The following is a 26114-nucleotide window of genomic DNA, read 5'->3' as shown; positions in this document are numbered from 1 at the left end:
GGCTGTTTGCTCAAGACTTTTGTAGTGTGAACAGAGATTTGGGGGAGGGGAGGAAGCCATCTGCTCTGGAATAGTCTTCCAATTACATGATCAAATTACTGCAGAGCAAAATGGAGGGAGTCCAACAGAAAGTTCCTGTCTGGTGTATCCAGCCCCAACCTGCTCTCTTGGGCCATTGTGTCCATGTGGAGATTCACATGTAGGTTTCAAAGGCAAGGCCATGATCGCCAAGAGTGTGAGCAGGAGAGGAGCAGAGAAAGCCAAGCAGAGTGGGGGAGAGCTTTCACGTTGCATCAACATGCTGTTCAGGAAAATGAAAAGATCTTGGATTTGAATTAAATGAACTTTTGGAGAAACTCCGTTTCTTTTCCTCTTGACTTTAGCAATCCATGTCTCTGATTACAATTACTTTATCATGTCAAATTAAAAAGTTATATCCCTTTATAAGTTCAGCTAGTGATTTTTTATTCGCTGATATTCTTGTAGAATAGAAATGTTTATTCTATTTGTTGCATACACCTATTTTTTCCCCTTAAAATAGAAGTTTTCTGGTTTTTGAAATATGTCTTGATTTACAAAACATTATTGAGTCTTATTTTTTCTCCTAAATATGTATTTTTTTCTTTTTATTTCTTTTGCTATTAGGCATTCATGCAGCCTCACTTGCTGGGAAACGAATTCACACATTTGGAGTTTCCGAGGAGAGTACAGAGAAAGGAACTTGGAAAGAAGATGCTCTACAGGGACTTTAATATGACAGGCTGGTAAGAACATGCCTCCCTCTGCCTCAGCACTGCCACAGTATGTGTGAAGGAATCATCACCGTCATAAAAAGCCACTCACGCAGTTTGGATCAGGTAGTGCGGCCAGAGACCTGGGTTGGTGGCAAAGGACTGGGGACGTTGCTTCTGCTCTTTTCGCCTGGGCGCCAGTTCTTAAATCGCGGTGTTGGTCTGCCGCTGTACTTCCCTGACATCCTCCCTGGGGACACGAGACCCCACGAAGCTGACATAATTCCTCACTTCACATGCACAAGCGTTTTTGAGGCTTTAAAACACATTTAAGTTGGTTTTTTTTTTTTTAGGTCAGGGGCTCGAAGGAACAGGCTAACAGTTAATTGAGCCAAACTGGCCTGGATTTGAATCTGAACTCTGAGCTTTCTAAAGAGGCAAAGTTAGGTAAAGTACTTAACCCCTATGAGCCTAACTTTCTATGGATAAAGTGAAAAAAATGGGCTCTTTGAAGGGGTTGCTGTAAGGACTAGAGGTAATGAGCCATCTTCATTATTTTTTCACATTTACATTGCGATAAGAATCTTGGCAAGGGGCGTCTTCCTCCCACAACACACCTATGTCAGCACCAAGATCACTTCTGTGGTGGATCAGTGGCTAACAGTGACTAAGACCTCACCTGTTTCTTCCATATGAAAGACAGATAGGATAGAAAGTACGTATACACCATAGGATTGACATGAGGACTAAATAAGAGAGCACAGGGCCTGGCCCATAGTAGTAGGGGTGAAGATTTGCTGTTAGCCCTGAGGTACTGGCCAGGGAGCCTCCTGCCAGCCTGGAGGAGAGCAGGAGGGTGAGACAGTGGACTCTTTGCTTGCCAACACAGGCATAGAAGTGGGTGCCATTATGTCTTCTCACGTTGACCAAAATAGCTGTCACACGTGATTACAGCCCAAAGTCTCATGGTAGTGACTTCTAGGCTAGAAATCTACTAGAATACACACTGTGTTAAGGGAACAGTTGAGCTGCCTAGGGAAAATAAGGGGCTGATCTAAGGCACTTCAATTTATCCCCTATCATCTAAAAGAGAAGATTTTCCCTACTATCCACTCTTCTTATAAAGCAGGGTCAGCAAACTATGACCCAGAAGCCAGATTCCACCCACACACCTTTCTGTAAATATTTTTTTGTTTTGTTTTGAGTACAGCCACATTCGTTTGTATACATTTGATCTTTGGCTACCTTCACTCTACAACAAGGTGGTTGAGTAGCTGGAACAGAGACTGTATGACCCATAAAGCTTAAACTATTCTAAAACATGAACAGACTTGGCAGAAAGGGTTCACCCTATTTGCAGCTCTGAGGTTCTGGAGTTTTGGTGCCCTCGAATCCTTACCCTACCCCAACTGGGTTTTCTTTACAAGTTCATTTTTATCCGATCAGCAAAATCAGCGCTCCTCACAGAGCAGTTGAAGGTGAGGGCTACCATAGTTTAGAAAAGCACAGTCGGGTTTGGTCTAAGTTTTGCAGGATTTAGAACGATGGAGGGAACGGTGTCCCAGGTCAGAAATCCCCATGATTGCAAATGCATAAACAAAAAGAGTGGACCTGAGAGACAGTAAGGAACATGGCCAAAAATAAAGAGACGGTCTATGGGAAATCAGACCGAGTCAGTATCAAGGGGACATAATCAAGGATGCGGGAAGCCACACGGAGACATACATTTACTGTGGGAGGCTGTGGGTGGTGCTGCTTTGTCTCTGAGAAGGAGAACGAATGAGGAAAGCATGGTTTTGGGATGGCAGTCCTAAGGAGTTTGAAAGAAACTGGCAAGAGAAAGCAAGTTTAGGTACCCAGGGGGGAAAAAAATACCCAGCATAGAAATATGTATGTGAGGTCTCAAGGGTCAAATGGAGGGATGGAAGCAGAAAACAGAGAAGGAAGGAAATGAACAACAAACTAGATGATTTGGGCCAAGGGATAACTGTAAGGGGTAAGTCATTAATCGTTCCAACCACCTGTTTATGTCCTTTCGACTAGTCTGCAATTCTCCAGGAGGGGGCAGTGCCTCGCCTGGTGCCTGACACCCAGTGATTAGCCAGTGGGTATTTATTGGATTTCAGGAAAGGGTGTGACTGATGGCAGTTGAGGACCAGGTAGTTATGGATGGCAGGTGGGAAGGGTGGGAATAAGGAGCTTGTTTGTATCTGAGATACGTTAAGCTTGAGGCAAGGCTGTCTGTGTGTTCTTTCTATGCCAGAAAGGCAAACAAGATCTAAGCAGTCAAAACACACTTGGAAAACAAGTGGCTAAAGATTACCCCCATTTTATAGTTTTTAAAATGTGGATACGTTCAGGGACTAGATTACATCCAACTTCACACACCCACACTCAGTCCCTTGCTTTCTGTGTACACACACACACACACACACACACACACACGGTATTAATTAGCATGATCCTAAGAAAATAAGTGGTCCATAAACAGGCTGTATTTAATGTATGGAACTTCACAGAAGGTACCAAATAATTGAGGAGCCAAGACTGAGAACGGCTTCAGTCAGACATGATTTGCTGATTTGTTTCAGCACGGTTCCCTGCGTGGCTATTGGCTGCTGCTTTGCCTGTGAGCAGAGATTGATGTACACTTTTGTGTATTTTCTACCTGTTCTTTTGACTTGAAATTGATGCTTCAGGAAAAGGAGAGTTCTTTATATCTTTGTTGGAGTAAGTGGGGGAGTTAGAGACCCAGTTAGACCACTGCCTATATAAACTTGAATGAATTTAAACTTGAATGAATTCCTTTTTTTTTTTTAAATGTTTTATTTATTCTTGAGAGAGAGAGACAGAGCATGAGCGGGGGAGGAGCAGAACAAGAGAGGGACACAGAATCCGAAGCAGGCTCCAGGCTCTGAGCTGTCAGCACAGAGCCTGATGCGGGACTCAAACTCACGGACCGCGAGATCATGACCTGAGCTGAAGTCAGACGCTCAACCGACTGAGCCACCCAGGCACCCCTGAATTCCTTTTTTAAATGTTGTAATCTCTCGTGAGAAACCTCGTGTCTAGCAGTTATTGTTTAGGACTTGAAAAAAAACCATGGGATCACCTTTTGCTGCCTTTCTGAATTGTCTCTAGAAAGAGAAGACCTGGCAAATTAATTCTGTAGAAGGGGAGATGAAGGCCTGTGGCTCTTTTCCCACAGATGCCTTCAGTGACTACCAAGTTGTTGGAATTGGTTGAAGGTGGTCTGGTAAGTGTTTGGAATGTGTCATGCTCAAGGAGGCAGGTCCTTACCGTGTCCCTTTATGTTTCTTGGCTTCAGAGTTATTCCTGGCCTGTGAACCTGTTCTTCTGGAATGCTTCTACGAATCACGAGTTCACTTAAGTCAAAGCCCTTTAATTCTTATAGCAAATACCTAGTTGTGGTGGAAATGGGCCCTGCATGCCCCCACTCAGCACGATGGCAGTGGGCCTACCTGACAGTGACTGGAAGAGCTAAGGGCCGGGCGTTGTGATGAGAGCTTGACTTGATGCCTTCTATTTCACAGTCCCGTGAACTGTGATGAGGAAACTGATGAGGAAACTGAGGCACAGAGGCTGAGTCTCAAGGTTACATAATAGTAAGTGGGAGCAGCTAGGACGTGAACCCAGACAGCATCACTGCAGGGCACACGCTGTTTACCATGCCAGCTGCCCGATGCTGAAGGACTCCTCTTCCTTGTTCCCATTTTGTGGTTGAGCAGATTGAGACAGAGAGGAATTAGGTGGTTTGCTCAGCTTCTACGGACGCAGAAGTGTCAGAGTAAGGCCTAGATCCCAGGTTTCTGAGGCCCAGACCTCTTTGTGATACAATGCAACGGTCCATTTTTCTTCAGGGTAAGATTAGACATAATTACTCAGTTTTGAGCCGTGACGTGAAGTGAAGCAGGGGAGCAAGGGGGGGTCCTGTCCACCAGGATCAGTGTCTCCGTGACAGTCCTCTAAACAAGAGGACGGGGTGAAGCATTTCAGGACCGGCTGAGGTACTAACTTTTCTGGTTCCCAGTCTGACCTGCTAGACTGCCAGCCAAATTAAACTGGGCTGCTTCACACTCGTCACTAAGAGTCTGCGTGTGATTTGGGGGTGCGGATGGTGGGAGGATCCTCAGAGAACCAGGTCTCCTGTGCTGAGGAAAATTGTTTGCTCTCGTCTTAGAGTAGCCTCATGCCAGCCCTCTGCGGCGTGTCTGCAGTGGGGAGGAAGGTGTGGGAGAGGATGTCTGCTCTGGGGGGGGGGGGGGGGGGCGGGGGAGCCTTGTCTCATCATCAGGGATGAGTTTGTGGCCTCCTGACAGGGAGCCTTTCTCTCCCACCCTCGTGCTTTCTCAGAGACTGTGGAGCAGCTTGGCAGGCCCAGATTGTATAGAGGACAAAAGGTTATTGTCACCAGGACCTTCATAATGAAACCGGTCTCTTCCCTGGCTCCCCCACCGCCCCTTCCCCTGCCTCAGAGATCGCTTGCCCAGTAGTTGGATTTACAAAGGCATTTTCTTCACAGCACCCCCAGTGCTGAGTCGGTCCCTGACGCGGCCCAGCCCTCACCTTCTGTGCCTGGTGTCATTGGTCTTGGTGCCAGGATCCCGGCCTTGCCCCAGTATAGGCCAGCGCCCCTCCTCCCCAGCCCTTTGTGTCGAGCTGCTGTTGCATGATGCACATAGCTGGCAGTGTGAGCTCTGTGTTTCAACCCGCAGCCCTCTGAGCCATCTCAGGCTGTAATTTGCTGGCAAGTGTCTGTGTTACCAAGTTGAAACAATGGTTTCTCACAGCTGCCTTTGTGGCACCGGGTCCCTGCTCCTGGGCCTGCTGGTGATTTAGCTTTCTCACGTGGGATGGGTGTTCATCGTGCACTGTATCAGGGCACACGGGGGAACGAGCAAGCCAGGGGCCCAGGAGGACATCCATGTGGAAGGGGGTTTGTAGCTCTACCCGTGGAGTCCAGCCAGGCCCTCCAGCAGCTGTTCCTGGCCTGATGGGATTTGTAGAGAGAGCAAGGGCTAAAGAGGAAGAGAAGTCCATCGTGTGAATGCGAGATTGCTTCCAGATGGTTCTAGTTATGAGTAAAGTATACCAGAATTCTTTCCTTAAGCAAAGCCTTTCCAACATTTATGATGGTCTTATTTCCGAGGAAGGCTGGACCCGTAACTTGAGATGGCCTGGCTTAGTACAGAGTTTATGGCTTTGGGAGATAGGCTCCATGGGCTCTGGAGCTCGCTCTGCCAGGACTCTGGAGCCTTGGGCAAATCTTGGACCTGGGTCTCTCATTTGTAAAATGCTTCCTTTGCCCCTTGCTGCCAACCTCTGTGTCTGGCAGGGAAAGGACTTTGCTCTGCTTTTCAGAGTTTCTGGAAAAGACCAGTTCCATTAGAAATATTCCAGCGATGGCAACCTTTCATTTTAACCTTTATTTATTTTTGAGACAGAGCATGAACGGGGGAGGGGCAGAGAGAGAGGGAGACACAGAATCGGAAGCAGGCTCCAGGCTCTGAGCCATCAGCCCAGAGCCGGACGCGGGGCTCGAACTCACGCACCGCGAGATCGTGACCTGAGCTGAAGTCGGACGCTTAACCGACTGAGCCACCCAGGCGCCCCACAACCTTTCATTTTAATCTCTAGCAGCCCTTAACTCTTTATGATTCTAACTTGATGACACATCAGGGTCATTTTCCTCCGCTGAATTTCCTTTACAATCCGGGATTTTTCCACTGGGGGCAGAGTGGGGTTAGCCACCATTTTCTCCTTTTAGTACTCATTGCTTTTATTAAGGCAAAGGAAATATTTTTTTGTTCTGAGTGCTCTCTAGCACAGTAGCCACTAGCCACATGTGGCCATTTAAATTTATATTAGTTAAATTAAATAAGATGAAAATTTTCTTTCCCAGGTCGCACTAGCCACATGTCAATTGCTCAGTAGCCAGATGTGGCTAGTGGCTCCTGAACTGGACAGTGCACAGATACGGAACATGGCCATCACCACAAAAAGTTGTACTGGATGACCCTGCAGTCTGGGTAACGTAAGAGCATGGGTCTAGCTGAGGTGGAGGACATATAAGGAGCGGTAACTGAACATCCCAATGGCAGAGAGTTTAAAAAAAAAAAAAAAGACAGCTGAGCACAGACAGGGTAAGCAAGTGAAATGGCATGGCCACATTCTATGGCTTCTGGACTCACTCCTGCTAGCCTCTGAGTTGGCTGGGGGATGGGCATCACTCCACTTTGTAGATGTTCAGAGGCATCAGTCATTGTGTTTAGGGACAGCTCATCTCTAGCGGTCACTACTTGGCAAGCCTGTTGGTCAGCCAGAAGGAAGAACCATGTCCTTTGCCCTACCTCCCTTGCCCTGCCTCTGCCCATTGCCTGCTGGACGGGTGCTTTTGTTTCTCTTCTCCTTTTACTTCTTGGGGAGTATTTCAGACCCTGAGGAGCTGATTAAAAAGCAACTTCACTTCCAACCCTTTGCATGCTGTTTGGGGTGAACTTTAATTCTCCATCTGCAGCCTGGAACCCAACTCAGGGATGAGAGCCACAGCACCACAGCATCGGGCTTCTTACCAATAGATAATCCAAACATTTTCTGGAGAGAAACTCACTGGAGGCAGCCTCAAGCATGGTCTGGAGCTACTGGGTCGAGTTTTACAACTATTGCAGATACGGCTTCTGTCTTATTCTTCACTGCTCTTTTCAGTGCCCTCTGACAACACATTCAGGCAGGCTGACAGCGAAGTGGAAAAGCAGATTGAGAAATGCCACAGAATGCTTTAGGAAGCCAACTCCAGAGCTGCACCCGCATATCATATAAATTGATTTATTGAATCAAGCACAGAAGCCCTGTTACCAAAACCCCAGGCTTTATCCTCGGGAGGACCACCTATTAAAGCAGCCCCAACTGACAGTCCTCATTAGCTTTTCCACTGATCCCCAGGCAGTTTTTAAAGGGACAGTGTCCCTCTTTTGGGCCTGAATTTATATGTTGGCCATGCCTGTGGGTCTAATTAGCTTAGCATTATTAATCTTACTTGGAAAGCCTGCGTTTTCTGTAACAGCTTGACTCTTGAGTTTTAAAGAGTAATTGGAAATTTCAAACCCTGTCCTTTTCCCTCTTTTTGTTTTTAATTACTTTTAACCCAATCTTTGGAAACCTACCTGCAGGTGTCTCTTGACTAGCAAGCATCGTTGGAGCACCAAAGGGTTTTCTCAGTCCCGTCTTAGTGCAAATCCTGACACTACTGTTGTGCCACAGATCTCACGGGGAGACTTTTTAAACCCACCAGAGAAATATCACATTTTAATTTTATAATTACTTCACAAGAAAGCAGGACTTCCCCTAGTTAAACCTGGTATTAATTTCCTCCTAGCAACTTGTATTCTCATAACTTAATGATTATGGGCCACCTTGGCAGCAATGTGGAAATCTGACTTTGCAGAGGAAGGAGGGGCTTGAATTTCAGAGAATTTTAACCCTATAAATTGCCCAGGATGGGCATTGGCTGGGGCAGGGAATAGGCGCCTGGAAAGTCCTTGCGTTCCAAGTTCCGGTGCAGCCTAGAGCCAAAATCCGAGTGGGTCAGCCTCACACGGGGAGTGGCCTTTCTCGGGGCTCCCAGAGCCAAGATGATGAATGGTTATTTGCCGTGTGCATGTTCTGCGTCTTTTCGGGATTTGCAGCTCTGGCTTCAGGAGCAGCAGGGAAGAAAGCCTGCCCTGCTGTGTGCAGCACATCTCCTGACAGTGACAAATGACTCCTTGCTCCCCACCCCCCTCCCCGCCTTTCTGCCCCTATGGCCAGAGGAAGCTATGAGGCATTTTACAAATGATTGGAAGCCAAGACAGACAGGCATTGTCAGGCCACGGGAAGTGGAAAGGAAAGAGATGCCCAGCTGGCTTGCTCCCTATTGATCATCCACACACACACACCTTTCTGCTCCCATGATAGGAGTAAATTTCTCGTTCCTAAAGTGGCCAAAGTACTTCCAAGCTTTTCTTTCCCCCGAGACCCTTTGAACAGCCATAGCATGTCTATACCCACTGATAGGCTCCTAAGCAGAGTCTGGTCCCTGCTTTTCCCCGGTGACCATTGTCTGGGGCTATGCAGTACATGTGTGGTGGGGACTTAGCTCCAGGTCCTCTGGGGAAGCTTTACGATGTCAAATGCTTGCATAAATTCCAGTTAAAATAGCCAGTGTCCTTTTAACCAAGCCCCACCCCCAGGGCAGGGAGGCACGTGTCTTTATACTTAGCAAGCCTTTATTGTATACTTGCTGTATATTAGGCACTGAGCAGTAGTTACGAACAGGGATGTGGAGCCAGACTTTCTGACTGGGCCAGTCCCCAGGTGCAGCTTGGACATATATGTCACCTTGGTTTTCCCACATGTAAAAGGGGTTGATGATGGTACCTAATAATAGGACGTCAAGAGCTAGTGTGGTTGTGTGCATTCAACAAAGTCTGGCATACAATAAGTACTCTGTGTGCCCAATATATATAATATATATATTATCTGTTGTGCCACAGATAATATAATATATGTATGTTTGGTTCTTGAGCAATAATATAATCATTAGATTATATATATATATATATATATATATATATATATATATATATAATCATTAGATATTATGGAGAATGAGATGGTCGGCAAGGTCTGATCCTTGCCTCAGAAGGTTCACAATCCAATAGGTGTTGAGTTGCTGGTTTCTTGCGGTAATGGGAGGCAGTTCAGAGAAACAAGAGACTGAAGGAAGGTCAAGTGTGCTGGCTACACTTCTACCTGGCCGGTCTGTCCCACAGCTGTTGTGCCGGATGATCACGAATAAGGGGGGGGGGGGGTGTTATCTGTGGGCAGAGGCTCCCTCAGTACAAGTAGGAATCTGCTCTATCCCTGAGTGCTGACGGATAGGGTGTTTTGTTTGTTTGTAGGTCGTTTTGTTTGTTTGTTTTTATGGGTTTTTCTGGTCCATACATTGACTCTACTATTGTTGTTTTGTTTTGTTTTGTTTTTTTAGTCCTGGATGCTGGACTTTTTAAGGTGCCATTGCAGCCCTCCTGAGCTGTACTGTACCCATGGTGCTGGCATACCACGCCCCTCAGTGGCCCTCATGTAAGATCTTGTCACATAGGACTGTGTCACTTCATGGGGATACCAGCTGACTAAGGGACTGGCTTTCTGGAAATTTATTGAACAACACCATTTTACCTATAAATCCATTAAATTCTCAAGAGTGAGGGAATTAGATCTTTTGGAATTGTGTATAAATAGAGCAAGACAGAATGTAGAGCTTACTTATAAAAAGGGGGTTTAAAGAAACACTCGTGGCTGTGTTAGAGGCAGTGGTGGTTTTTAAGAGGGCGAACTGGGGCTGGGAAAGACTTAGTGGAGAAGGCTGTGTTTGAATCAACAGTCTGAAATAGGAGAGGAGTTTTAAGAGGGTTGAGGGACAAAGGGAAAGACCTTCTGTATGGAGGGCACAATACAAGTGGAAGCTCACAGCTAAAATAAGATGTGGGTTTTGGGAATATAGAAGCCAGAGGTAATATTCAAAATAGTTTCAATAGTCAGCATGGAGGAATAGGCTCCACGTGGGTCCTAGAAGCCCCTGCTGTGCCAGGCATTAACTTTTTTTTTTTTTTTAAGTTTTATTTATTTATTTTGAGAGAAAGAGAGAGAGAGAGAGAGGGAGGGAGACTCCCAAGCAGATTCCGTGCTGTCAGTGCAGAGCCCGACCTGGGACTCGATCTCAGGAACCATGAGATCATGACCTGAGCCAAAATCAAGAGTCAGATACTTAGAAACTGACCGAGCCACCCAGGTACCCTTTGCATTAACTCTTTATTTACCACACTGTGGAGATTCCAGGGGAGGGTCCAGAATACCAGACAAGGGCACCTGGGGGCTTGGAACAGTCATTATTTGCCAAGCAGTACAGAAGAGTTTCAACCTCTGTGTGTACTTATATTGGTATGTATCAGCTAGAGAACATTGCTGGTGGTGGCCTAACATAAGTGGCACATAGAAGCAATCGAGAGGGTACGGGGCAGTGGTGGTTAGTCCAGTAACCCAGCAATCTAGGTAAGTAGGTTCAGGTCAGCTCATGCGAAACTTTGAATGCGGTGCTAAGGGTGGCAAGAACTAACATCTTATTTTCTCAACTATAAGAGCTCTGCACCTCTGTAAAGTATGAAAATGACACACAGCACGGCAGAAATATGGAGTTGATGGTATATTTAGAAAGACATATGGTCCAATCCTCAGCCTATTTATAAGATCCTGTTTTTAAGGAAATTCCAGAGAAGTGAGTGCTACAACACGCCACCAAATTTCCAGGTACTTAACCACCCTGCCAAGGAAACATTTTCCTGTGCCCAGCCTATATTCCTCCAGTTACAAAATTTCACTCTTAAGCAGAGCTTGATAAAGTTTTTTCTTTTCCCTGCCACCCTTACCTGCACACAAGGTTTCATAACAGGGAGTCAGTGTTGCTGGCTTCAAGCTGACAGCCCCATGAAGGTGCTAACCCCCTGTGGCTCGGGGATATCTTCATCAGATGCAGCTGAGGTGCTAGTTTAAAGCCCCTAGGTTCTGGACTTAACCCAGGAATCCACATAGCAGAGTTGGACAATGACCACTCCGAACTCTCAATGATTTCATCCTACCTCCATGTTCGTTTTACCTTTAGATAAGTAAATCAAAGACTTATTCAGGGCCAGGGTAAGGTTTGTCGGTCCCTTGCTCAAGAACCAAACATACATCTTTCTATAAGAACTAGAGATGCTGATAATACATTTGCTTTTTCACCTTGTTGCTCTGGTAAAAGCCATAATGCTCTACCAATTCTAGGTTCAGCTTCTATGAGGATTAAATCAGCTTTGTCGGTTACCCAGGTTAAATCAAATGCAATCCACTGTGCTCAGGAACTTAAAGGAGAGAGCACAGGGCTTCATCTCTGGGACGTGATCAGTTTTGGCCATTCCTCATTCAGTGGCATGGGTGTTGTGTCGGGCACTGTAGATACAAAGCAGATTAAAACAATCTTCGCCCTCATGGTGCTTATAGCCAAGTATAGGACAAACCCACACCAAAAGTGGAAGAGGATTATTTCCCCACAGCAAAGCTTTTTCATCTGGAATCATTATTAAAAACATTCCAGAATCCCTGAGGTCTCAGAATCTCTATTTTTTTAAAACCTCTCAGGTGATTCCTGGACGTCCTTAAACATTGGCTTTGGGCAGCCCCAGATTCTTCTTGTAGTTATGAGCCGCAGCTTGCAGAAATGATTGGTTACAGAACCCTGGGCAGCCTGGACTCTTTACCGGATTTGTGACCCCTCACCCCTGGCTTTCTTCCTGCTGTTGTTCAGGAACTTCTTTGTCCACCTGTGTGGGCCAAGGAGCGTGTTCAGGAAGCGTCATGGACTGAACTGTCCGTGAAAAATGAAAGGTGATATCAAGCGCTTTGATGCCTACAGTGGGTCAGAGTTGAGCTGATTCTTTTCCTCCCTTATTGATGTTACGGTCATAACTTGCATAGTCCAGGCCTCAGGCACAGTATAAATACTTAGTTAGGAGTTGGTGCTCCCAGGGCATCTAACTTGCTGGTTTCTCATTCCTCTTCATCCCAAGTAAATGATACTCCCTCCCCAGATTTGCCTAATCCTTTCAAATGGTCTTGGATCACCCTGTGAAAAACTGGGCATGTACGTGTGAGGGTTTAAAGAGTGCAACTTACTATCAGCAAAACAATTTGAAAGCCAGACCTCAGGTTAAATTTAATTTTACAGTGATCTTGAATATCCACCCTATTGGCAAGAGAAGAAAAAGCCTAAGAAGGTGGTATGTTTAAACTTCTAAACCTGGGGACTAGGCTTTTAGAAAATTTGTATGAAGGGCATCTGGCTGGCTCAGTCGGAAGAGTGTTTTGACTCTTGATCTTGGGGTTCTGAGTTTGAGCCCCCTTTTGGGTGTAGAGATTACTTAAAATGAATAAATAAAAACTTTTAAAAAATTGTATGATTTACCCTGATGATGAGGATTAGTAATTAAGCAATCTTGTTGGAAATCATGACATTTTATGGTGTTTACATAGATTCATAGCTCCTCAAAGATGTCAGAGAACCATTGCTGAGAGCACAATGCACTTTGGGGTGAGCCTGGAAGCGAGCCTGACCTCTATTTCCTAGTGGTGTGACCTCCATTTTCTTATTTGGGTTAATGTTAATATCTGTCCCGCAAAGTTGTTCTAAGAATTATATATTTTTTTGGACACCTGGGTGTCTCAGTCGACTAAGCGTCCAACTTCAGCTCAGGTCATGATCTCACAGTTCGTGTGTTTGAGCCCCGCGTCAGGCTCTGTGCGGACAGCTGCTTTGGATTCTGTGTCTCCCTCTCTGTCTGCCCCTACCCCACTTGTGCGCACTCGCACTCTCTCTCTCTCCCCCTCAGAAATAAACAAACATTAAAAAAATTAAAAAGAAAAAGAATTACGTGTTTTAAAAACCTAAGTGCTTTGAACAGTCCCCAGAAGAAAGCGAGCATACAGTGAGTGGGGGGTGTGTTGGAATTCTGTGAGTGTTACAGCTGAGGTGGCAGCAGGAGTTAACAGTTGTTGCCTGTACCATCCATTGTCTAAAACAGTGGGGCCACCTTGATACAGGAGTGTGCTGTCTTCTTCCCACTGGTAAAGATCAGCAGCCATTGCCCAGGCCTGTGCTTCTTATCTTAAGGCTTGAGTAATGTTAGGATCAACAGAAGATTCCAGAAGACTGGGTTTCAACTGAAGATTTTGGGGGTAGGGGAGGATATTTTTGTGTGTGGAAAGAAATGTTATGTATATGATTATTATGCAAAAATTCTCACTTTTTCGGATAAAGCAGAAGACTTGAAAAAGGTTTGATGCCTACTTTGAGATACTTGAGCTCTGCCCCAGGTGATATTACCAGTTCAAAGACACACGAATGGAAATACTGAAATGCTGTAGCATAGAGTGGAGTCCCAGTGCACAAAGGCCTTCCCCAAGGGGCACCGTAGAACTTGGTGCTCCTGTGTATAAATATCAATATGTCCAAAGAGAGAGAAGCTTTGTGAGTCAGGGCTACAAGATCAGCTCAAGGAACTGGCCTCTGCAGTAAAACCCTCTTTGTAGAGGACAGTATATTTGCTGTTGTCTCCCCACCATTCCTGGCTATGGGGTCAATTTTGGTTATCTCCTGATTTGTATATATTGACTTGGTTTCATACAGTATAAAGGCCAATGTCAATGAAATTCATGTTTGTCGCAGAATAAACGGTCCCTGAGAAAGCAGAAATCATTCCATATTTGTGTGCTCATAAAATAAGGATCTGTGATTCATACCTGTGGGAGATCTAAATGTTATTGATTAGAATATGAAGCTCTCCTCACCACGTGCTAATGCACACCAAGTGGGTACTGAATCAAAAATAGCTTCAAAATCTGAAATCTCCCTAAAAGTCCTGCAGAATGTTTTATCCTGAAATATGATTGGTTCTGTTTTGCATACACATGTGACAAATTACATTTTCAAAAGACTGATTCAAAGCATTTTCTTTTGTGTGAATCCTTTTCCACTGCTAACCTTGGGCCCATGAGTTAAGGGATGGCCTTTATATTATTTAACTCCACATTCCCAGCACCTGTGCTAGTAAATATTTATGAATGGTTCTAGTAGAACCCGTGGCTCTCATCTGGTCCAAACCTGAGCTCCTGATTTGGAGCTACTAGGATCAGGTTCTTTACCCAAATTTTCAACTGTGGATAGGGACCCGTTAGTGGGTTGTGAAAGCAATTTAGTGTATGGAGATGAACATTTTAAACAAATTAGCTGGTGTAGGGAGTAAAGGACATCTCAGTGTGTAGCACATGGTAAGGGTAAATATCGCTTTCCAAATGTGTTTGTGTATACACCGGGTTATCAGGATCTGCCCTAAGCCAGTGAACTCTCCCCAAGAACATGGGCCAGTGCAGTGAAAGCGAGCTCTGATGCCTCATGCTATCACCCACAGGCCCAGTTTAGGAAGAGGAGTCTTTAGGCCAAACTAGAAGAATGATTACCGCTCCCAGAACTCCAGGCAGGATCTGGTTCAGGCATGCTGGTGGTAAGAAGGGGCAAGGTAGGCATTTTCCCAGGGCTTGTGGGTCAGCCCTGTTAATCGGAGGATTTCCTCAAGGGCATCCACAATGTCAGGGAACAGAGCTTGGGCCCCATTATGGAGAAAGGCTTTCTGGAGGGAGAGCCAGAAGGTTCTCCCTTTCATTTGTTTCTCTCAGAGACAGACATACACAAGTTAGGCAGAATTGCACCCCCAAATTATATCACCCGATACTAATCACACTTTTACAGCATACTGTTTGAGCCTGAATCCAGACTGTGCGGTATTAGCACAAGAACATCAGCCTGTATACAGCTCAGGGCCTACAGGCCTCAAGTAATTTAAATGATGCTCTGAGGATCAAAGGAGAAAACAAGTTAGCATTTGTTTGTAGAGCTTTGGCCCCACAGGGAGCTTTCCCAGGAATCATGCAATCAAGATACCCCTCGACAATAACTCCTAGCAAAGAATCCAGGGACCCAAGGCATCAAAATATGACCCCATCCCCCCCAATTTAGATTTACAAAGAACTAAAGCCTGCTATATAATGGCAAGCTGTGGCAGAAACGTTGGCTTTGCCTAGAAATATCTTAAGGGATACTTCTAAACCCTCTAACTACCTGCTGGATGAGGGACTTTTCTCAGCCTCTTCCAACTCACCCTGGGGCCACAACGGCTGCCTCTCATCCTTATTCCAGAACTCTGGTTTGAGCCTGATATCGTTAGCCTTAGCTCAGATTCCCCCTCCCTGTGACGGTTCAGTGACATTTTCCCAGCATATTAAGATTTGATCCAAAGACAAATTTAGGAAATTTCTGGGGATTTCTTAACTAGGAGTCTTTGAAACCAGGAAAAGAAAGGCCTCTTGAAAGAAGATATTAAAAAATAAGAGTAAGATCTAATAAAATTCAAAATATTCTTGTGTTACTTCAAAGGAAACGCACGCACTTGTAGATTTTGGTGCAGTGAGGAGGGCCCTACCCGTTGAAGGGCCACCTCAAGGAGCAGAAAGCAGCCTCCATTTACTGCTCTGTGGCTTTGGGTTTGATGCCTGTGGAAATACAGATGGCTGGCAGGAAGAAGGAAGTATGACATGACTGCCAATTTTGTGTTGCTTTTTCCAGGAAGGTCTGGGCAGGGTGGGTATGGAGAAAGGCGAGGCAGGGGAGAGCCTCTGTGGATTCCGTGAATTGCTGAGTTGGGGTGGTGCCAAGCTCTTAAAAGCCATGAGTGGCATTTGGGCTGCAGTCATGCGTCTACTCCTGACCAGCCAGTCCCAGGTGGTGTTTCATCCCAGTCTCCTGGGATTCAAGCTGTGTTGAGATTTCATGGTAGGAAGCGGGAGTGGGAACCAAAGACCTAGACACTTCTGCCCACCAGCCTCTATCTACACCTGCTCAGGCCCTATGCAGTGCACCCCTGTCTGTCTAAGACCTGGTTTCTGCTATGAGCAAAATGAGACTTCCTGTGGCTTTTACCTTCCTCCCAGAAGGGGCACTCAGCTTCTAGCTGAGGGAGAATTCTCCTTTAATGCCTGTTTTAGACCAACCCAAAAGCTTCCCCTTCATATTATTAGCTCTGAGGTATCCTTTTGAGTCTTTGATTCTTCCCTTTAGAATAGAAAAATGGACTTTCCTGACTAAAGTTGCACAGGTGCTGTCCTTCATGCTTTGATACCATTAGCAGCAATATAAAAAGTATGAGTTGGGGTATCTTGGGCGTTCAGCAAGAAGCCATTTTCCTGCGGAGATGTGCTGTATTCCTGCCTCTGCTCACCAGTTATCTATGCTCTACATCTGCAGTGAAAAAAGAATGGGGCTCCTAAGACCTTGATGGTCACAGTTTGGTTAAATAGCACCTTATCCTTCCCAAAGGACTTGTCAGACATATTTGCATTTGATCCTTGAAGCTTCTCATGGGGAATCCAGCTGAAGAAGCATGTTCAGTGAGGTTGAGGGACTTTCCCAAGGTTACACAACTGGTTCGCTTGCGGACTGCGCTGTGACTTCAAAACCTCTGACTCCGGGCCTGATGTTCCACAGTATACCATAGCAGAGGAAAAGGAGAATGTAGGAAGAAAGCTTCCCAGGGGAGGACAGGCATCCTGGGCCCCACTGAGAGGTCAACTATTAGAAGAATGTGACTCACTGGTGTGTGTCATTGGAATCATATGAGTGGTTCGTCGGCATTAGGCAGTCATGGAGGGGTCACGTTCTTCTTAAATGACTTTGAAGTATCGCTGAGGGAATCAAGACTTAGGGACATGAGTGGCATTTCTCTCTGTCTTTCTAATTAGAAGTCCTGATTTGGGAAAGAAAGAAGATCACGGGAAGTGATCGAGGTAGACCATGCCACAGTGTGAACTTTGGGTTCCTGGCCTGTGGGTTAAGATGTCCAAATGGGGACTCTGGCTGGGAATGCAGGAATATGGCAAAGACATAGAAGAACTTTCTTAGTGGGAGACTTGCCTCAAGTTATTCTGGGAGAAATATGTCTAGGTCACACTATGTACCCTAGAGAACCACATAACGAGAAAAACTACCATTCTGGAGGTAGAACTTGGGAATTACGAGGAGAAGGTAATAGGCAAGAAGATCATGGGTGCTATTTTTTTTATAACTTTGTTATTTACGAATATACTTTGGTAATAAAGGTGAACCTAAAATTTTAATGTAAAGAGGTAAAAAGAAGTCCAAGGTATCACTGATAGGAAGGACTCAGCCCTGAATTTCGGCCATAAAAAAGCATACCATTAAAGCAAAATGAATGGGGAAAGCCAACACTTGGTTATGTCTTTAGATGGAAACATGTGTGCTAAGGAGGAAGTACGAGCGTTCGTCCATCTGTTCATCCACTTAGCTGGTATCTACTTTACGTGCACAGTGTGCCTGCACAGTTGTCCACAGGAGGGAATAGCAGTGAAAAAGACCAAAATGCCTGCCTTCATTGAGCTAATGTTCCAGGACAGGGGTGGGGGGAGATGTAAACAAGTAAACAAACTTAATAGGTAGTTTCAAATTGTGTTATGTAAGCACCATGAAGAGCTGAAGCCTGGTCAGCTTGAGTGCTCAGAGAAGGCTGGGAGGACCTGGGGGAAGAATGGCCCAGGCAGAGGGGACAGCAAGGCCCCCCCCACCCCCCATGGCGTGTCCAAGAGCCAGCCAGAGAGATGGCGTGAGGAGAGCACAGTTGCGTGATAACGGATGTCAGAGCGGCGTGCAAAGATCAGATCACACGGGGCCTTGTCGTTGGGTTACGTTTTGTATGGAAAGCCAATGGGGAATTTTAAGCTGAGGAGTGAGGACTGTCTGTGAAAAAAGAGAAGTGGTTGTGGGAGACTGGCTAGCAGGCTGCTCAGCCGGTCTGTAAATACAAGCAAACCTCTCTCTCTCTCTTAAAAAAAAAAAAAAAAAAAAAATCACAGAACTGACCCTGAGACGAGATGTGTTCGCCCTGGAGGAGTCCTGTAGTTGCTACTCGTCAGAAGGGTGAGAGGACACCAGTGCGCCTGTACAGGGACCTCTTGAGTTCAGATGTTCAGAGAATACACAGAGCTGCGCCCAGCCAGCTAAGACCAGAGGCAGGCGAGGGCCGTGCCTGTGGGTGAGGCATCAGCTGCAAACTGCACCCCTGAGACCCGGGAAGCAGTCCGGGAGAGCAAGAGAGCGCTTTGTTTTTTGTTCTGTAAATCTGTGTAGAACAGAGTAAAGCCGCTGCCTGAGGTACATGGCATTCATTGATTTGCTCACTTCGTCAGCTATTTGCTGGGCACTCGTTATGCATCGGGCACTCTCTCCAATACCAGGGATGCCACATGTGGTGAGATGAACACCTCTGTCCTCACAGAACTTAATGGGGGAAGGGGGTGCACGGGAGCAGTAGAGAAAAGAAACATCAGGAAGTAAAATACTTTTAAGTGTTAGATGGGGGTGGATGGCAAGAACAAAAATAAAACAGAGAAGGGGAATAAGAAAATTGGGGGAGGGGAGCAATGTTAAAGAAGGTCATTTCATTACTTGGCTTTTATTTAGAGTATGATGGGTAAATCATCGGGGGGTTTGAGCAGGGTAATGACGCTATCTGACATTTTAAAATAATTACTCTGGGTGCTCTGAGAATAGAGATAAAGGACAAAACTGCACCTTTCAGCACCTTCGCCGCCATCACCCTGATCCTGGCACCGTCTGCTCTTACCTAGATAATTGCAGGGAGGTCTGGTGAGGGGATTGCAATTGCGTGGGCAAGAGAAGGTACTGGACCTGTTTGTTGGAAAGGGAGAGGTGACAGTATTTGGCAGAATGTCAACAGACAAAGCCCTCAATTCATTGCTGTTGTATTTGCCTCTTACTAGAAGATCAGGTGGGGGAGGAATTCTAGGCTGCCAGCAAGGAAAGCCGTCAAAAGGTGGAGGCTGGACGATGAACACGTATGGCCAGGGGGTCGAGTGACGGAACCATGGATGCGAAGTGGCCTGAGAGCCCCAGCGAGAGAGGAGAGATAGCTCACAGTGGGAGTCTCTGAGGAAAGATGTCCTTGGTGCTGGGGAGCCTTAAGGAAGATCATCAGGAAGTAGGTTGGGAGTTATGAAGCCAGGATTCCAGAAGCATCATTCACACATGTAAAATTACTGAGCATAACAGCAGGGGAAAGAGTGGGAAGCCACCTGTGAACCTAGGGGGGCGTCATCAGGGAGGATGGGAGAGCATCCTGGCGGCGAGGCTGGGGGTGTGTGAGCAGGTGGAGGGGCTGACTCGGTGGCAGCAGGCCTCGGTCTGGAAGGGTGAGTGAGGTGGGAGCAGTCACTGCCTCCCCCTTACCTTAGGAGTCATGGGGCGTTGAAATACACCAATGGTGGGGCGCCTGGGTGCCTCAGTCGGTTAAGCGTCCGACTCTTGATTTTGGCTTGGGTCCTGATCTCAAGGTTCGTGAGATCAAGCCCCGTGTCAGGCTCAGTGCTGATAGCGCTGATCCTGCTTGGAATTCTCTCCCTGTCTCTGCCCCTCCCCCACTCTCTCGCTCACTTGCACTCTCCCTCTCTCAAAATAAGTTAACATTAAAAAAAAAAAGATGGGGTGCCTGGGTGGCTCAGTCGGTTAAGCGTCTGACTTCGGCTCAGGTCATGATCTCACAGTCTGTGGGTTCGAGCTCCGCATCAGGCTCTGTGCTGACAGCTCAGAGCCTGGAACCTGCTTGGGATTCTGTGTCTCCCTCTCTCTCTACCCCTCCCCTGCTCATGCTCTGTCTCTCTCTGTCGCAAAAATAAATAAAAAAATAAAGATAAAAATAAAATAAATTTAAAAAATTAAAAAAAAGAAAAAGAAATATACCCGTGGCTGATTGGATGGTTTAAGAAAGAACTTCCCAGGGCTGCCTTCCAATGGAATGGGTTGATGCTGCCTGTTGCACTGCTCCCAGGACAGTGACTGTCCAGAACAGTCATTTCCATGACAGAGACCAGGGACCAGTATGAGGTATATTGTTACAGCAGGGACTCCTGCACTTGAGGTATAGCCGACTTAGTAGCGCTTTTCTTTCCAGTAGGTCTGGACCCGTGGTGCCTTGTCTTTTCAGCTTTGCCAAATCAACATTGCAGAGGAAACCATTACTTTAAAAAAAAAAGTTTAATGGAAACGTCTTTGCTTAATGAAACTTGCCTCCACTTAGGGAAAGCCCTTTAATTCAGCCCTTTTTAAGCCTTGACTTTTTTTTCTCTTCTTTCTGTCAATTGGCCTCATAAATATTCATTAAGGACTGACACAAAATAAGAGTTACTCTGAAAATCTTTCCTAAGCCTTTCAGTTTTGCTTTCTTGTAACAAGTAATTATTTGAATTATCATCTCTGGTCAGTTATATTATGGTAGAAACTAGTGAGTAGTTGGTATTTGGAATCTTTAAATTTAATCAGGATTTGAGAAATCATGGGATCTGATAAGAAGGAATAGAAATTTTCTTAAAAAAATTTTTTTTGTTTCTTTTTGAGAGAGGGAAGGGGCAGAAGAGAGATGCTGATAGCAGCAAGCCAGATGTGGGGCTCAAAGTCGCAAACCGTGAGATCATGACCTGAGCTGAAATCAGACACAACCGACTAAGCCACCCAGGAGCCCCAGGAATAGACTTTTTTTTAATGTTTGTTTATTTTGAGAGAGAGAAAGAGCACCAGTAGAAGCAGGGCAGAGAGAGAGGGAGAGGCAGAATCCCAAGTAGTCAGCACAGAGCCCGACCCAGGGCTCGAGCCCAGGAACTCTGGGATCATGACCTAAGCTGAAACCCAACAGTCCCAACACTTAACTGTCTGAGCCACCCATTTTCTATTAATTTCTATTTCTATTTCTGGACGTTTTCTATTTATTGTACGTCCCTAGTAACTCCCTTTCTTGGAGCTCAAACTTCAAACCATTGTCCTTATCTTGTGTCCCCCAGCTGAGAAGGGCAGAAGCCAGGGCTGAGCTGGAAATACGGAGTCTACAGCCTGGACCATGAAGTACCATGCAATATGAATAGCTTACATATGAACAGGGCTTACAAATGGGTAGGACCAGGAGTGGCCCCCTTCAACTCCAGACACATGTTTGAGGGAGGCCCGCTGTCCGTGGGAGAGGCCTTTGCCAGGCTCTTCAGCCATAGTGAAATGCCTGCTAAGTAGTGGCGGGTCTGAGGACACAGCCTGGTGCTTCCCTGGCTTCCCGCTGGCTTCCCTGTGGACCGTGTAGTGAAATAGCCACCAGTTTTGTCCCCACATGGGCACCTTTTGTTCTTTTTCCTCTTTTCCCCTTGTGCCAAAAAGACCTTTTCTTCAACCAATGCCTGCTTTTCTCCCACTGACGGGCAGATAATAATGGTCTCATCTCAGATTTTTCAGCTAGAATAAGAAATCCCCAGAGCTGAGCCCTGAAGCCCTCTTTTTTTGGTGTGTTTTCCGGGGAAGTTAGAGTCTAGCTTTAGGCCACTAAGATGGTCTGTGATCCTGGGAAAGTCACTTAACCTTTCTGAGCCTCAGTCCCCTCAAATAGGACATTGCAGAACCTAGGAGACATTTGAGACATAGCACGCTAGCACCAAGCCCAGTGTGGGGCAGGTGTTTGGTAAGTCATAGCAGCTGTCATGATTGTTGGCGATGACTAATTTATACAGACTTTAATCAAGCTGCCAGTCTGGACTCTTGTTTTATTCTTTATTATACCAGACTTTCACTGTGAAAAAGGAAGTCCGCCTGCCTGTATATGATGACCTGTGCTTAGGACCCAGAAAGGTTGAGGGGGTGAGGGTGTTGTACTTCTTTATTGGTAGTTATTCACCCTTGTCAGTTGTTGGTGACAGCAGGGGAGAGGGCTCTCACATGATTGAAAACCAGTAATGGCAGGAACAGAATAAGGCTTTTTGAAAGTTTCATTTCTAGTTTTAGTATTTTTGTTGTTTTCAAAGATGAAAATATAGCAACTAAAATATTAGAATTTGCACTTGACCCTGTGGATGACACCTCCAAGGTTAGTGTTTGTCTTTCGGAGCTGTAGTAACACAGACTTCATGCTCCTGAAGGTCTCTGCCCTGAGAGGATTTGATTGCCTGGGCTTTCGGGGGATCTGAGAACAGCTCTGTGGCTGCCTTTTCAAGCCTGTTAAGAGTGCTCTTAGCCTATCTGTACTGAACTCTAAGTAATTTCCAGTCACTGGGGCTGGAGCTGCTGCCTTCTTACTCCCATTTAATCTCTGACTCCTGGATCTTGGTCTCCAGGCCCCAGTCCCTCTCCTGGCCTCGTCCCCAAGCCCTGCTCACACCCACTTTAGAGCCTCTCCCAGGCCATTTCCCTCGTGTCCCTTGAGCCATATGTCATCTTTAGAGTCAAGCTAGTTGCTCAACTGATTTTGAGTATGAGCAATGACACTTGGTCTATAGTGGTGGTTCTCAACTTTGGCTACACAATAGAATCACCTGGGAGCTTAAAAACAAAACAAAAAAAAAATCCAATGACTGGCTCTCATCCCCAGAGGTCAGATTTAATTGCTCTGAGCTGTGACATGGGCATCTGGATTAAAAAAAAAAAAAAAATTTTTTTTTAATCTTTTTTTTTTGAGACAGAGAGAGACCGTACAACTGGGGGAGGAACAGAGAGAGAGAGGGAGACATAGAATCCGAAGCAGGTTCCAGGCTCCGAGCTGTCAGCACAGAGCCCAATGCAGGGGTTGAACTCACAAACCACGAGTTCTTGACCTGAGCCAAAGTTGCTTAACTGACTGAGCCACCCAGGTGCCCCATGGGCGTCTGGACTTTTTAAAGCCCTCCCAGGTGATTCCGTGTACAGCCAGGGTTGAGAACCACTGGGCTAAGAACTCATTCAGTCCCCAAGCTGAATGTATTCTAATAATAGCTCTATTTGCTCCCCAAGTGACTTGTATACCACAGCGTTTTAAATAGTTCATGTAAGTATAAAAACATCAGAGTAGCTGTTTCCACCTCGTGTTAATTTGATAGATTTGGGGAAAGGATATAGTACGTTTTTTTTGAAAATTGAATTCCTAGAGTGCCTCTGGGCTCACGTGATGGCTGTACCAGCAACTGGCATGTGCCGGGCACCGTGCTGAATACTTCGTGATATCAGCACCGTCATTAGCCCATGTTCATCTTCAACCCCACCAGTAAGTTTCAGTTTCCCCCTCTCTGATTAATGAGGATCCTGAAATCCAGAGAGGCTCACTCGCTTGCTCAGGGCTGAACAGGAAGCCCAGGCACATCTGGTGCCAAAGCTTCACTGGTCCCTTGGGAAGGAGCACCTTACCTAAATGACTTCCCTGGAAATAAAGGTGTCCCGGCATTAGCTTTGGGGTTGAACTCTTTTTGAATTGGATTGCATTCGTTTGTGTATCAAGAGCTTCCATAAATTTGATTGCATGCTCACTCCCAAGTTGCCTGTATATATCCAAGATTAGGAGCCCATTTCACAAATTAGTTTTCTTTGTGCACTCAGCAGACATTACTTCCGAGAAGCGTCTTGTTTCTAGCACCTAGCCTAATAGAAGCTACCCGGTTTTTACTTAGTGTAATACTAATACTTCTTGGAGGTAGTGCTCTCCCCATTTTGCAGAAAGGGGAGCCGGGGTACCAACTATTAGTTATCTGCGAAGTATTAGTAATAGCTACCACTAAATGAGTACTTCCCAAGTGCCAGGCTCTGTGCTCAGCTCGTCACATCCTCTGTGATGATCCTCATTTTACAGATGAGGAAACTGAGACCAAAAAAGGTGGAGCTACTTGCCCAGAGTGGCATAGTTAGTAATCAAGTGCCACATTCCTTTGCTTTTTGTTTTTTAACTTCTTATGAGCAAAATTGCAAGTCACAGGCTTCATTTTCTCTCCTGGGTTAGCCTGGCCAGCCTCTGCTGTGTATGTAATGGCATTTGGACAACCATGTCTGGAATAAACCACTGAAGCATAAACTGGCTTTTCTTTCCGTGTGTCGAATGGCCATTTAATAGCTATTGTGAAACAAAGAATTTTCTGCCAACCTTGAATATCACACAGAGGTCAAACAGGCTCTAAATATTCCTTCTCCAGCCATCCCATTACGAGGCTGCTTTGGTATAAACAACCCCTGAAGGTCAGAACCGGCTCCTGGAGCAGTTTCACACTCCATCTGCCTCTGAGCTCTGCTGTTTTCCAGCTCTGGGTTAAGGACAAGACCCTTGTCACTGCTGCTGGGGCTTCACTATCATACAGGCACGAAACACCCAGGACAGAAACCCACCTCCCCTTCTTGCCGATTACAAATATACCACCTTATCCTCTCCCTCTGTGAGTAAACACACACTTGATATCTTCTGATTTGTTAATTACATGCACAAACATGTGATTCGGTAAGAAGAAGTCCAGGCACAAAGAGGTTGGCAGTGCGGTGAGTGATGGAGGGAGTGTCAGGGAGAATGAAGAACCCGGTCGCCTGTGTCAGGGCAGCGGGTCACTGAGTGCAAACCTTTTTTTGTAAATGTTGTTTATCCCCCTACAGGGCATACAAAACCATTGAGGATGATGACCTGAAGTTTCCCCTTATATATGGAGAAGGCAAGAAGGTAGGCATGTGCACTTCCCCCGGACTGAGAGAGCAAGGCTCTGTCTCTGCACAGCCCGTGGCAGTCTCTGTGTTCCACTCAGCAGCCTGTGATTTTATGGCCTTGACAGCTTGGAAGAATATCGCCTTCCATCATCCTGCAGGCCTCCTGTCTCGAGGGTCTCCAAGGAATGGCAGGGCTGGGGGAGGGGAAGGGGAGCGGGGAGCACAAGGGACCGAAGTCACTTTTGTGAAGATAACATTCTCCTTCTCACATCTCTTTTCCATAACGTCTTACGGTGTTTAAACATGACCACATCCACAAACGTTATCTCTTTGTATTTCTGACACCAAGCCACGAGGCAGGCAGAGCCGGCGGTAGAATATCCATTTGGGAGCAGAAGCAGCTGAGGGTCTGAGGTGCAAGCCGCTCAGGCAGCCACACAGCCAGCCAGGGGTGGTAGGACACGTGGAGCCATGGTCGTCTACCTGCTTCTAGAGCTCTCCCACGCCACCATGGGAGTTCAGACTCTGCAAGGCTGCTGCTCCACTTGCCCCAGGCAAGGGGACCCAAAGCTTCACTTTGATGGAGCTTGGGGACCAGAGCCCAGGCTGAGCTAGCTAGCAAGGAGCGTTCGCCATGTGCTCCCAGGGCCCCGATCGGAACAACACCCTCAGCAGCAGGCACACTGTGGAGAAGGAAGGCTGTCCGCCTTGGTCCGTGAGTAGAGAGAGCCTGGAGGAGGTGGCCGTCCTGGACTGGGGATGAGGAAGCTTTGAAATGGTTTCCCAGTGAGAACAAACTGCTTCTGAGGCACTGCCTTCTTCCTCTGAGCACGAATACACTTCACCTCTGTGCTGAGAGCTCCAGTTAGATGTGAAAAATGGTTCACATTAAAAAGAAACTTCCACTGAATTTTTCCAGTATTCTATAGGATTTTTTTTTTTTTTTGAGGATGAAGTGACTCTTCATAAAAACCGAAGGATGCCTTCACAGGCAGGTGTGGGCATATGTGCATGTGTGTGCACGGGCATCCAGCCGCACACGTGTGAGAGAGCACGCAGGTTTTGGTTCGCGGCTCAGGGTAGGAATGATGTCAGTACAAGGAGATGTTTCATGGAGGGGAGTGAAACATGAACATCGATTCATACAGGGACCAGTTTTCAAACGAACTTTCCCTGTTCATGGAAACGGACCA

At 46.2% G+C, this 26114-nt stretch overlaps 1 protein-coding gene across 3 annotated transcripts in view; it reads left to right on the top strand.

Annotated features, from left to right (window-relative positions):
* The window catches only part of PPM1H (protein phosphatase, Mg2+/Mn2+ dependent 1H), a 261902-nt gene that overhangs the window by 191362 nt on the left and 44426 nt on the right, over positions 1–26114 (top strand). For all 3 annotated transcript variants that reach the window (XM_045062017.1, XM_003988974.6, XM_023257185.2), the window contains exons 6-7: positions 646–764; positions 24874–24937. In XM_045062017.1, coding sequence (XP_044917952.1) covers positions 646–764; positions 24874–24937 — 183 coding nt within the window. The remainder of the gene's footprint in view (positions 1–645; positions 765–24873; positions 24938–26114) is intronic.

Source organism: Felis catus, chromosome B4, assembly GCF_018350175.1.
Source record: "Felis catus isolate Fca126 chromosome B4, F.catus_Fca126_mat1.0, whole genome shotgun sequence".
Lineage (NCBI taxonomy): Eukaryota > Metazoa > Chordata > Mammalia > Carnivora > Felidae > Felis > Felis catus.
The sequence above is the reverse complement of the archived record's forward strand: the minus strand, read 5'-3'. Positions and strand labels throughout refer to the sequence as shown.